The 12,930-nt window shown below is 49.1% G+C and overlaps 1 protein-coding gene across 3 annotated transcripts; it reads right to left on the bottom strand.

Moving 5' to 3' along the window:
* Positions 1–23: 23 nt before the first annotated feature.
* UCP2 (uncoupling protein 2) lies at positions 24–12,638 on the bottom strand. Of its 3 annotated transcripts, none has more exons than XM_031961432.1 (8): positions 12,388–12,638; positions 9,960–10,108; positions 4,318–4,545; positions 3,131–3,341; positions 2,575–2,769; positions 2,372–2,473; positions 1,615–1,795; positions 24–382 (listed from the first exon to the last, which is right to left on the bottom strand). In XM_031961432.1, the coding sequence occupies exons 3-8, from the start codon at positions 4,441–4,443 to the stop codon at positions 268–270; spliced, it is 930 nt and encodes a 309-aa protein (XP_031817292.1). In that variant the 5' UTR covers positions 4,444–4,545; positions 9,960–10,108; positions 12,388–12,638; the 3' UTR covers positions 24–267. The 3 variants fall into 3 exon arrangements, with proteins under 3 accessions (XP_031817292.1, XP_031817291.1, XP_031817293.1); XM_031961431.1 differs by lacking the exon at positions 12,388–12,638 and adding an exon at positions 11,000–11,227; XM_031961433.1 differs by lacking the exon at positions 12,388–12,638 and adding an exon at positions 10,498–10,519.
* Between the last annotated feature and the right edge of the window lie 292 nt (positions 12,639–12,930).

Raw genomic sequence — 12,930 nt, 5'->3', positions numbered from 1 at the left:
TTAAAGTTGAGACAGCTTGCACATTCTGGGTTCTGATCTGGCTTTATTAGAAGTAAAGAGCTTAAGAACTGGGTGGGCTGCAATGGTAGAAGCAACAGGCTGGAAATGGATAAAATGGGGCTAACTCTTAAAGGGTGGAAGGGAATTTTCTCCAGTGGTGAAACAAGGGAGAGGAATGGGGGAAAATAGAAGGGAGGGGAGGCAGGATAGGGTCTGGATTAAAAGGGGAAGGGTAAACAGGCAGAAAGTTAGTTAGCAGGAGAGGGCTCAGAAAGAAACTTCTCGGGAAGCTCGAGCGGCCATCAGGGCCCTTTTAAGTTGCTCATAGGTGACAAACATCACTATGTTCCAGGAGCCCAAGCGGAGAAAGGAAGGCATGAACCTGTGGAGAAAACACAATACAGCCCATTGAGATGGGGTCCAGTCTATGAAACCATGCATACCCTTTGATCCAACAGTCTTTAGTGGTTCTGTACCCCAAAGAGATCATAAAGGAGGGGAAAATGTTTGTGGCAGCTAGAAAGTGAAAGTAGATGCCCAACAGGAGGGGAATGCTGAATAAGTTATGGTATATGTATTTTATGGAATATTTTTTTCCTTTCATTTTTAATTATAGTTTTTTATTTACAAGTTACATGCATGGGTAATTTTTCTGCATTGACCCTTGCAAAACCTTTTGTTCCAATTTTCCCCCTCCTTCCCCCATCCCGTCACAGATGGCAGGTTGACCAATCCATGTTAACTATGTTAACGTATATGTTGAATTGGACTTTGAAATAGTATACAATTAGCCTGTGAAGAAAATAAAAAATGCAGGCAGACAAAAATAGATTGGGAATTCTATGTAGTGGTTCATGGTCATCTCCCAGAATTCTTTCGCTGGGTGTAGCTGGTTCAATTCATTCCTGCTCTATTGGAACTGATTTGGTTCATCTCATTGTTGAAGATGGCCAGGTCCATCAGAATTGATTATAGTATTATTGTTGAAGTATATAATGATCTGGTTCTGCTCATTATGAAATATTATTCAATAGGAAATTACTAGCAGGATGACTTCAGAAAAGTCTGGAGAGACTTACATGAACTGATGCTACGTGAAATGAGCAGAATTGGGAGATTATTATAATAAGCAACACTATGTGATCTTCAGCTATGACAGACTTAACTCTTCTCAGCAATATAGTGATTGAAGACAATTCTGATAGAAAATGGCAAGCACATCCAGAGGGACAACTACAGAGACTGAATGCAGATTGAACCATATAGTGTTTTCAACCTTTTTTGGTTTCCTTTTTCTCTCATGGTTTTTCCCTTTGGTTCTGATTTTCCTTTCACAACATGAAAGAAACATATTCAAAATTATCATACATATATAATCCAATTGCTGGCTGTCTTGTTAATGTGAAAAAGAAAAGGCAGAAAGAAGAATTCTCTCCCCTCCCAATCAAACTCTAGCAGGACCAGTCCCCTGGGTTACAATGGCTACCTAGGTCTTTTTTTTTTTTTTTTTTTTTTTTTTTTTTTTTTTTTTTAAATTTGAGGCGAGAATAGAGTATAAATACGATTCTAACTAGTCCCTGAGATGAAGAGACTTTGCGGAGAGGAATCACTAACCCCTTGTAGAAGGCTTGGGGTCCCTCCTTCCGAAGCATGGTGAGGGCACAGTGGCCAGCGCTGGCGTACTGGCCCGCGGCAGAGTTCATGTATCTCGTCTTGACCACATCCACAGGGGAAGCTATGATGGTGGCGCAGAAGCCAGCCCCGAAGGCTGAGGTGAAGTGGCAGGGAAGGTCATCTGGGGGGAGGGAAAAGAGCTGCTTGGTGGCCTAGATCAGTGTTTCCCCCAAATCACCTGGGGACAAAACCTCTCACCTAACTACACCCTTCCATAACTCTGGGGAAATCATGGCTTTCCTTCTCCAGGGTCTTTTGGGTGCCAGGAGGGCTATTTCTTGTCTCCCTCTCCTCAGGGCTAACAGACAACAGCTGTTGGCTTGGAGTCATTCCTAAATTTCACCTATGAAATGATAGAACACCTGTACTGCCTTTGCTGCAAGGTCAATCGCCCCTGGGGGGTAGGGGACCATGGCTCTCTCCAAAGCATCATGTAATATTTAAAAGGATAAAGTACTATTTCCCCAGCTCCACTAAGCTGTGAAGGCAGAAATTTCTGCGCAAGGCACCCCACACACTGGCATATCTACTCTAGTGACAGCACCCATCACCTCCAGTTTACAAATGGCTCCAGAGCCAAGGCTCAATCTTCCTAAAAGCCCAGGGTTCAATGGCCACAGAGACACTGCCCCCTCAGCTCTCAGAGCTGCAAGGAGGTCATTCCTCTCCCTGCTCCCCTCATGTACCCATCACTCACCAGTCATGAGGTGCGCCTTCAGGAGGGCATCTTTGATGAGATCATAGGTCACCAGCTCAGCACAGTTGACGATGGCATTGCGGGCAATGTTGGGTGAAGTTCCTGGACAACAGGGAAGAAGAACTGCATTGGTCAAAGAAAGCAAGGAAGGTGAGGGGGGGAAGGAAGGGGAGAGAAAGGGAAGGTCTGGTTGCTTTTTGTACCTCTCCATAGCCCCCGAAGCCCCTCCTCTCGGGCAATAGTCTTATAGGCATCCACCGTGCCCTGGTATCTCCGGCTGCTGCCGCCACGAGCCTGGGCCTGGAACCGTACCTTCACCACGTCTGTGGGCTGGGCTACGGCCACGGCCAGGGCCCCTGTGGTGCAGCCTGCCAGGAGGCGGCTCCCAATGCTGGTATCTGTGGGACAAATCAGAGGCTGTCTGAGGCCATTCCGATTCAGAGATTACAGCCCTCTGCCCTTCCCTACAACCCGAGGGCCCCAGAAGACATGGACACCGGCTGGGTGACCATAGGGAGATCATTCAGTTCCCTCACTGGAGGGTGCCTCTCCCTCCCAAGTTACTGAGAACAAGCCTTAAAGGTCTCTAAAAATGAGAATTCCTTAAAAAAACAAAAAACAAACAAACAAAAAAAAAAAACAACTCCATAGACTACATAGACTACCTACCCAGGAGGAGACTGAGTGGTCTCTGAACACCTAACCACCTCCAAAGCTTACCTCGACCCCCCTTCAGCTCCCTAATTCAGGGATACTCACGTTCAGATCCCTTGGTGTAAAACTGTTTGACAGAGTCATAGAGGCCAATGCGTACAGAAGCAAAACTCATCTGGCGCTGCAACCCAGCCACCAGCCCGTTGTACAGGCTGCCAGGGCCCTCGGTCTTCACCATTGTCAGAATGGTGCCCATGACACCCCGGTACTGGGCGGTGGTGGAAGCTCGGATGGCCCCCTGGCTCTCTCCTTGAATCTGCATGAGGGAGGGAGGGAGGGAGGGAGGGAGGGAGGGAGCTGTAGGCCAAATGGAGGTGGAAGGGACCTTGGGGACTCACACAGGGAAGCTAAAGCCCATAGGGAAAAATGATCTTGCAGGCCAGATATCTGTAAGAGTCTCAAGGCACTCTGCACTTCCAATAACCAATTCTCCTGTTCCCACCAAAACCAGGCTGCTTCCATTTTACAGACAGGTATACAAATGACAGAGGGACAGTATCATCCTGAGTTACTAAAAAAATCTGCCACCAGAAGTAGATTCCCAGAGCCCTGATGGGGGCAAAGGACTTATGGTACCAGAAGGGGCTGCTGTCCATCTCCTAGTTTTCTCCTAGGATACACAATGTCAGAATAAGTTACCCCTTTGGAGGGCAACACAGACTATGAGCTAAAGAACCTGGGGCTTGGAAAAGATTCAAGGTATAGTGCTAGACCTAGTACTAACTCCCTATGGGACCCTGAGCAAGTTACCTCATGCTGTAGTTTCTCCATCTCTCAAACAGGGCTAGAAGGGCCTGCTCTAGCTCACAAGCATGTCTTGTGGTGTGATCACAAAACTCCCTCACTTTCATATACTACAAACAGTTAAAGTTCCATAAAAACTAGAAAATGTTCCACATTACAATCTGAAGTAGGGAGGGTTATTTATGTTATAGGTCAGGAAACTGAGGCGCAGAAAGCGTCCTCTTTACTACTAGTCACTTGATCTTGGGCAGCTAACAGAGGAGTTGGGAGGTAAACTCCCAGCCAGACTTTTTACTAGGTTTGAATACTAAAACTGGAGGCAGCAAATTTCAGGACATGCCGAGGCTACTCAAGATTGGGATAGGAGAGGGCAAGTATAGAACATAGAACATTTATTCCAGCCCCAACCTCCCTGGGGCCTCAGGGTCCTGGCAGTGCAAGAAAAGGCTCTACAGAGAGTTGTCCCCCCCCCCCCCCAGGACCCTCACCTGCAGCCTGACTTTGGCTGTGTCCAGGGGGAAAGTGATGAGATCAGCAATGCAGGCGGCGGTGCCAGCCCCAAGGAACTTCACGGTGGCTGTGGGGGGCACATCTGTAGGCTTAAATCCAACCATGATGTGATGCTGGTTTTCTGCTACTTCCCACGAGGCAGAGGAGAAATGGAAAAACAGCCTCCACTGATTGAGCAAGACGAGATAGAGGAACTCTGCCGGAGTCTGGTTAAGGAATAAAGAGACATCCCCCATCAGCTTGTAGCAAGGCCCTAAGGTTACCCTAGCTTACTTTACTAACCTCCTAGATCACTTTCAATGGGAGCTACTCCTGGGCTAAGGGAAGAGTCCAAGACACCAACTAAGGAGCCAGATTAGGCTGATGTAGCCCAGAATAGTGTACAGCTGTTCCCTATTGTGCTTTAGGATATATTAATTAGTAAAGCCTTGCAAGGAGTCACTTTTAAGATATACTACTGGACAAATAAATGATTTCAGAATTCTTCCTGGTGGATTTAGGAAACGTAAAATGACCGAGGACCTCTGTAGGTCCCTCAAGTGCAAGGTATCCTATCTACTTTCACCCTTTTAATAGTCAGCGTTTTGCTAGTTCATGCCAAGCTCCTTATTCACTCACATACAGCTCTACCTGTAGATAAAAGGGCCCCCAAATAAACAACCTTTGGCACTAGCCTACAATGTCTACACCAAGCAACAAACAGGAAATCTGGAGTCTCAAGTTCTAGATTAGGTCTTGGGTATTAGCAGCAAGATTCCTTCTCTCTATAAAGTAATCTCACATTTCAGTGAGTCAATTTAGAGAAGCCCATGCTCAACAATCTTGTGAGGAAAAGAGGGTGGGGAATAACTTGATTAAAGCTACACAGGCTCAAATGGCAGAACTGAGCTTCAAATCAAATTGCTTTCTTTCATACTCTATCCAATGTAGGACCCAATACATTCCACAGGAAGTAAGAAATGGTGAAAAAACGATAGTAAAAAAAAAAAAAAAAAATAGTGATAGTCAAATGCCTGTCTTCCTCTCAATGTTATGGTATAAAATATAAAGTACTAAACATATAGAACTATGTGAGTTTTAGCTAGGCAACCTAGAATAAGTTTTCCCCACTTGTAAGACAAGATACAAGGCTGGAAAGAAAAGCATTTGTAAAACACTTTATCATAGTAACCTTCATTTCTACTTGAAGCAGAAGAAAATGTACATTCTGGTAAGGGCACCTCAAATGTGAATCCATAATATATTCTATTTTTTTCCTACCTATTTATTCAGAAATACATCTTGTTTTCTATGCTATCTCAACATCAACATTAAAAAGCGCGCACACACACACACACACACACACACACACACACACACACACAAGCACACCAAATTTATTATGTACAATTTAAAGTTGTACTTAAAATTTTTGGCCTTGATCTTCATACCCAATATTAGGGGAAGTAAAGACTAAGCTATGCACAATTCTATGGGTGAAATTTATATACTCTTTTCAAAGTTTATTTAGAAATTTTTCTCTTCTCATTGGGTTACTTGTCTGAATAGACTTTTGCTGAGCACAGATCCTAATTTTTTGTTAATGCTAATTTGGAATCCCGTAATTTGATGGCTAAGGATGGAACAATGTTTTTTTCATTGAATCCATCTTTTATGGCTTCCAGAATTTCTTTTGCATAGGTGTGACTAGAGCTAGAATATTCCAACAGCTCCCTATTGTCTTCAAAGTTCCCCCGGCCATTCCTGGTATTTAAAGGCCTCCACAACCTGACATGCTACACACCTGGCCGTTTCTGTCTTCATGTTTTTTCTCCATGATCCAACCAAACTGGGGTACCCTTTGATCCTAAATGTGCTTTATTCATGATATTGTTGGATATCCCTATTATGGTTCCTTCCCTTCTTCCTCATACCCATGCTTAATTTCTCAAATACTTTGGAGAATCCTTCTTCGAACTGGCTTCTCTCTGTGGCTGTAAAGCCCTTTGGTTTCTCTTTGTCCTCTTACTAGACAATTTTCTCTCTATGCTTTTAAAATCTCTTAGCACCTAGACAAAGAGATGCTTAGTCAGACCTGTTCTATTGTATTCAGACCCTCTAACCTTCCTCCATTCATTCAGCCCTCCCAACCCCCAAGGCCAGCCTCTTTCTGCCCAGATAACAAAAGGTGGTGGGAGTCTCAGCAGAGGCTCCTTGTTGCTGGGTGGAGAAGGAAGAAAAGGCTGGCCTCGTGACCAGGATGTGGTCAGGCTCAGTCATGTACAAACACCCCAGCAAAACAGCTCGCCCCACTCTCCTCTGCCAGGGGTGGGGGAGCTGGACTCCTGCCAAGTCCTCCTTTCTAGTCCTCCTCTCAGCACTAGCCTGCTGTTAGATATTGTCCCTATCTCCCCACCCCCAGAAAGTGGGAGGGGATAAATTCCCAAATCCCATTTTGTACAGGACCAAGGAAGCCAAGAGTCAAAGTTATATAAACTGACACCCATGTATGCTACAAAAATCTGAAGTTGCATGGTTTGGTCTTTGGGGATAACGGGGTTGTTCCCAACTGCTGTGTGGAACTAAGAATTTAAACAAATAACAAAAAGCCACCAAACAAAAACATACTAAACCAGAACTAGAAAAATGCTTAGGCTAGAAGTCACCATTTTGTCCAAATACCATTATTTGGTCCAATAAAGGACACAATTTTTGCCTGTTTGTCTCTGTTCTACGCTCTTTTATTTACTTCCCCTCCCTGTACTATTTCACTTGGCGATTGCAAAAGCTCCTTTACTTTCAATTCTCACCTCTGTAGATGACTGTCAAATTCCTTGTCCATCTTTAATCTTTCCAGTTTTATACCTCCAACCATCTCCTAGATACCTCAAACTAGATGTTTCCTCTTACTGGTGATACTATGGCTATCTTTTTAGTCATTGAAATTCTCAAACAGGGCGTCGTCTTCCATTCACTACCCACCAGCCCCCACCCAATCAGTTGCCAAATTCTGTCTTTTCTACCTTCATCTCTCTCATACTCCTCCCTTATCACTTCACTGTTACTGAAGATTACACTAGCAGGATGCTCAGTCTTCCTACCTCAAGACTCTCCTAATGATTTATTCACCGCTCAGTCTCATATTTATTACCCTCTGAAGATCACAGATCTACATAACTGCCCTCCCTTCCCCAACACAGTCAAACTCCAGTAATACACCCTATTATCTCCAAAATTAAATAAAACCCAGTTTGGCTTTTAAACTCCTTTGTAACCTTCTTACTTTTCAGTTTCCTTACATGTTTATTTCCTACTCTCTTCCGCATACTCTTACCATTCAGTGACACTGACCCTATCCTATCAAGGTCCCTAGGTCAGAGCTATCTCTCTGCCATTCAAACTCTAGTGGCCTTCTGCTGCCCCAAGGGACAAATGTAAAATGCCTTCCATTGCAGTGTCAGAATACTAAGATTAAAGGAACGTTAGGAAAGGCTTCTTTTAATCCCAGTGCAAAATTGATTTCCTACAGTTAAGGCTGTGACTCTGAGGGCAGAGGATGTTTGTCTTTCTTTGAATCCCCAGTACTTGATAAATGCAACACATAGCTGATCAGTACTAAAACCTAAGACAATCGACTGCTATTGATGTGGCCTCCTTCCTAACTCCCCGACTTTGATTTGTAGAGTTAAACTTTTTTAATTTCTGGTACAACTCACATTTTCATAATGTATTATTAGGTACTAAATATCTCCTGAATTAATGTATAGGGAGAATACAAAATATAGTCCAAAAGGACTAAGTGACCTTTCCCCCTTGTCACAAAGTCTGGAAGCATAAGCATACTTTATTCTATCACTGACTTAAGAGGTCTAGTCATGAGGGATTAAAGGGAAAAAAATCAGGAAAGCCCAGAGACTGAAATAGGATTAGGACTCATTTTCCAAACCAGCTCTCACTAGTACAATATGAGATAGGTGGGGAAAATCATCTTCTGCAAAACACCTTCCTTTTCTAAGTCTGTTTCCTGATTTGTAAAACAAATCACTACTAGCTGGGATATTTAAAAATCCCACAAGATAACAGTGGTATACATGTGAGGCAGGGAAAAGGGAACCAAATTCTGGGGATTTTATAGAGCTTGAAACTAGAAACATGAAGAAACCAGTACCTCATTTTTGGCAACTAAAACAATTTTGAGTAATATGCATCAAACCCCGGATCCTCGATTCCCACAGCCAATACTCTTGTCATATTATATTGCCTCTTCCTTTAACTCCTCCTCAGGAGTTAACCCTAATGAGGGTTAGATGTATAAAGTCCCAGCCTTTCCACTGAAAACTTCCTAAATTTCCCCCACCCTATGACCTTTATCAACCACATTTTGTAATCTGCTACCTTCCCCACTCCCCAGGATTTAGAACTGGCTCATAATCAGTCTTATCTCAGTTCTCAAAGTTTAAGCTGGTGATCTACTGTATTCGTTTAATAAAATGTCTTGAATTTTAATGACATCTCCTATATGCAAAGTATATGTTAAATTGGGGAGTGGGGGAAGATGGTTACTCGGGACATGGCTCCCTATCCTCACTGAACAATCCCAGAAGAGGGAGGGGATGCAAGACAGATAAGCCTCCCCACCCCCCCACCCCCAACCTAGAAGGCCATCCCAGACCGATCCTAGCTCTCGCTCGGTGTGAGGTAATGACGTAATCACTCTAGCTGGCACACACTCGGTGTGAGGTGACGATGTAATCATACTGAGGTATTTAAAAGGCCCAGAGGACTCTCAGACTCAAACTCAGACGGGGACACAGAGGAGATACACAAGACCGAGACAGATCTTCCTGGTGGCTCTCCTGCCTTCGGCACCCCACCTAAAGCTTCCCTTCTCAGAACTGTCTCAGTCGTGCCCTTGGAGCACTGCCCATCCTGTTCTTTAATGATCCATGGCTTGCCGCCCTAGCACGCGAGGCTGAGTTTCCTGTCTTCAGTCAATGGGCAAGGAGTTTGAATCTTTGCATTGGAAAGGCAATGGAATGTTAGAACTTGCTGTTATGTGATCTAGAAAGAAGTCACAATCTCTCAGCTCTGATTTCCCTTCTACAAAATCTTTTATTTCCAAGAAAGCATTCTATCACACTTCTGTCCCCATTAGGCCCAACAAACGATGGATCTAATTAGAGCAAAGCAGGCAAAGCAAGAACCCTCCCCTCATCCGAGAGTCGTTTCTGCCTGGTGATTTGGCAGCATTCTAAGCCAACTGGCTATCCGACAGGAAGCAACCCCTTACGCGGTCCTGGGATGGGCAAGAAGTGCCCAGTGAAAACTGGGACGAAGCTGCTAAAAGATTTGACCCAAGCTTCAGGGTAATTAGCTGGGGCTCGTTCTGTGGCTTTCGGAAACAGAGCAGAGGCGCCGGAGCAGCGCTTGCTCCACCGCGTACATTAGCGCCAGAGGCAAGTTGTAGCAGCCCAAAAGTCTGGCTCGCTCTCCCCCTCGGTGGCCCCGGAGCAGCTTTTCATGCCTCTCGGACAGAATTGGGATTGATCCTGACCGATGCCCGCCAGCTCCCCGAGTCCCTTCCCCTTGACTCTGCCAACAGTCTGCAGCACCGGCGGACCAGCCTGCCCCAGAGACTCACCCTGACTTGGAGGGTCTCACGATGACGATCAAGCTTCTCTAAAGGTGTCCCGCTCTTCGAAGTTGCTCCCGGCAACCATGGTGCACTTCCCTTGATTTTCCATAGAAAATTGTTGGGAAACTGAACACCTAATGATCATACTATGTGCCCTGCGACAGAAACGGGAAGGAAAAATCAGACGCGCTTCTGAAACGTTTGGAAAGCCAGAAACACAGGGACGTTTTACAAACCGCCCTAACTGAGTAACTGCGGTCCCGGGGGGTGGCCAGCGAGCGGGTGGCATTTTTCTCTGGGGAGCTTCCCGGTACGCTTTCTGGGGGGAGGGGAGGGAAGCATCTTGCCCTTACAAGCAGTCACAACTCTGGGCCTGATCCAGGCGCCAAGCGGCACCCCCGGCCCCGTCTATCCGGACAATCTGACCCCACCCGACGTGCCACTGCCTCTGGCCCTCTTGCCCGCAGGGTTTCCCGCGAGTCTGGGGCATCATTTTGTCTCCTTTTTGCCCTCCGTCCCCATGGGGGCGGCCAGGGCAGCTCACAATTCTTTGCAGGTGCTACAAAGGGCGTCAGCGGGAGCCTGGGGCTGATTCAGGGTCTCCCTTTGCTGCCGACGTTTTGGCGGGGAAGCGCAGCGACAGATGCCCGCGGTACCTTCGGGGCCTAACGGCCTTCGGTCTCTTCGCGCGGAAACCCGCTGCGTGGGGGAAGGCCAGGCGGCACGAGCCGGGTCTCCCCGCTCGCCAGCGCGGTAGCCGCGACGCCGGCCGGTCCGGGCTGAGGCAGCTGGAAGCTGCCTCTCTCCCCTGGGCCGGGCGGGGCGGAGGCGCCGGGGAGGGGGGTTCTCCGAGAAGCGTCTGACACAGTCAGAGACACCGGGAGACTCTCCTCCGGCCCTGCGGAGGGGCAGAGGCGTTGGCGCGGACGGGCCGCCCCCTCTCACTGCCCCCCCCACGGATCTAGCGCTACGGGGGGCGGGGGCGGGAAGCGGGAAGAGCAGCTTAGGAAGGAGGGGCTCGCGTCGCCGGGGCTAACGGGCCTCACCGGGACCGTGGAGGAAAACGCGAGCGGGAGGCGGCGGCTGGGGCGGGAAGCGCGAGGCCGGCAGCGGGTCCGGGGGCGGGCGGGCCGGAGGGGCTGGCTAGCTGTTTCTCGCAAGGGTCACCGGAGCGTGTCAGTCTCGGAAAAGTTTGATGTGCGCACTGACGCTCTAACGCTCCCAAGCCCCTGCTTTATATGGGGTGCACGGGAGGGGGCGGGGCCAAGCCGCGAGCCGGGGGCGGGGCCGGGGGCGGGGCTGGGACTCTCCCGCCCGCATAACCCGGTGGGGAATCTGAGAGTCCTCTCAGCCTTCCCGAGGGGGCCTCTGAGAGTCCTTAGCCTTTTCCTCTCTGTGAAGCCCGTGACTCCCCCCTCCCCTTTCCGTTTCCGCGAAGCGGGGCACCCTAGCTCCACTTCGGAAACTGCAGGTGGGAGCTTTCGGACCCCGGAGCTAACCCCCTCTAACACGAGGTTCCCCTAACTCTCCCGCGGCTCGGGAAGGGCGCCCCCGCGGCACGTGGGGCCGGCTCGCCTCGGCTCACTAGTGATTGGCTGGAACCTCGGCCCCCGGGGGCAGGAGGCGGGGAGAAGAGGGAGGAGAACCAATGACAGAGGCGGATGGGGACTTCGTTCCCCGGCCCAGTGTCAGCGCGCGCGGGAAGGCACGGCAGGTGTTTCTCCAACCGCTTATGCTAACGGCCTCCGAGAATAATGTGCGGGCTCCCGCCCTCGCGTGTCCTGGGGGGAGGGGCCGGGGCGGGCCCTCAGGGACCAGAGCGGGGCGGCCCGTGGCCGCTTCTGGTCTTCCTCTGGGGCTGACAAAGCCGTCGTCCCACTTACCCGGCGGCGACTCAGGGTTTTCGGGGGGCTCTGGGGGATCGCGTAGCCCAACCCCCTCGTAGCTGAGGAAGTCGGGCCCGGGAGCCTGTGGAGGGGAGAAGTGGGAGGGAAGCTAGGCGCGTGGGGCCCCTTCTCGCTGCCTGGGGCTTACGGGGGCTCAGGTTTCCTCTGTAAAAACGCAGCGAAGGGGGAAGCAGAGGGATGAGCCCGGGCTCCCGCGGAAGCCTCGTCTCCCCGTCCCCATCTTGGTCTCAGTCACTCTGTCCGTGGGCAGCCAGACGGCCGGGCCGGAGACGGGGAAACCCGAGTGCCCGTCCAGCCTCACGTTCTGGGTGGGGGACGGACTGGGTTAGGGGCGGCTCCCTGCTTGCCTCAGCTTCCGCACTGGAGAAGGGAACGGCCCCTGCCCCCGTCTCCGCCACGAAGTCGGACGCAGCAAACGCTTTGTTTCCCTCCCCCTCGCCGTGCCTACTTCTCCGCCTGTTTTGTTTTCGAGGGAGGGTCCCCGTTCCCCCCTGGTTACCACATCTAGGTCCCCGTCGCTCTCGTACTTCTCTCCTTATCTGTGTGTCTGTCCCACTCATTTGTCTTCGCTTCTCTTTCCGTGTAAGGATTCTTTGCTTGCCGCTATTTCTCACTGCTTGTAGAGTATCTATTTTACCACTTTTTAGTGCACGTCTTTCTTCGCTAAGACGGACGCTTGTCTAGCTGGAAAAAAGGTGATTGGGCGGTTTCCCCATGATTTCCGTAGGTAAAGCGGAGGGGGCAGGGGTTAGCCCGGGCTAAACGGTCTGGGAGACAGAGAAGCCCAAGGCCGGCGGCAGCAGGGGATTGTAGAGGGCCCGGACTGCCGAGAAGTGAACGTGATGAGACGGGGGTTCTCTAGTTCACACATCCTCCGCACGCTGTGATGATGTAATTGTAATAGGGTATTTAAGCGGGGGACAAAGTCAGACCGAGATGGAGACTGGTTGAGTGTCAGACCGAGACTGGGTCAGATACTGTGTAAGAGACGATAAAGACTTTGGACTCTATTCTCGCCCATTCTCATGGTGTCTGTCCCGCTGAGACCAAGGCCCTTCCAGGAGGCTTCC

Source organism: Sarcophilus harrisii, chromosome 3, assembly GCF_902635505.1.
Source record: "Sarcophilus harrisii chromosome 3, mSarHar1.11, whole genome shotgun sequence".
NCBI classification, from domain to species: domain Eukaryota; kingdom Metazoa; phylum Chordata; class Mammalia; order Dasyuromorphia; family Dasyuridae; genus Sarcophilus; species Sarcophilus harrisii.
The sequence above is the reverse complement of the archived record's forward strand: the minus strand, read 5'-3'. Positions and strand labels throughout refer to the sequence as shown.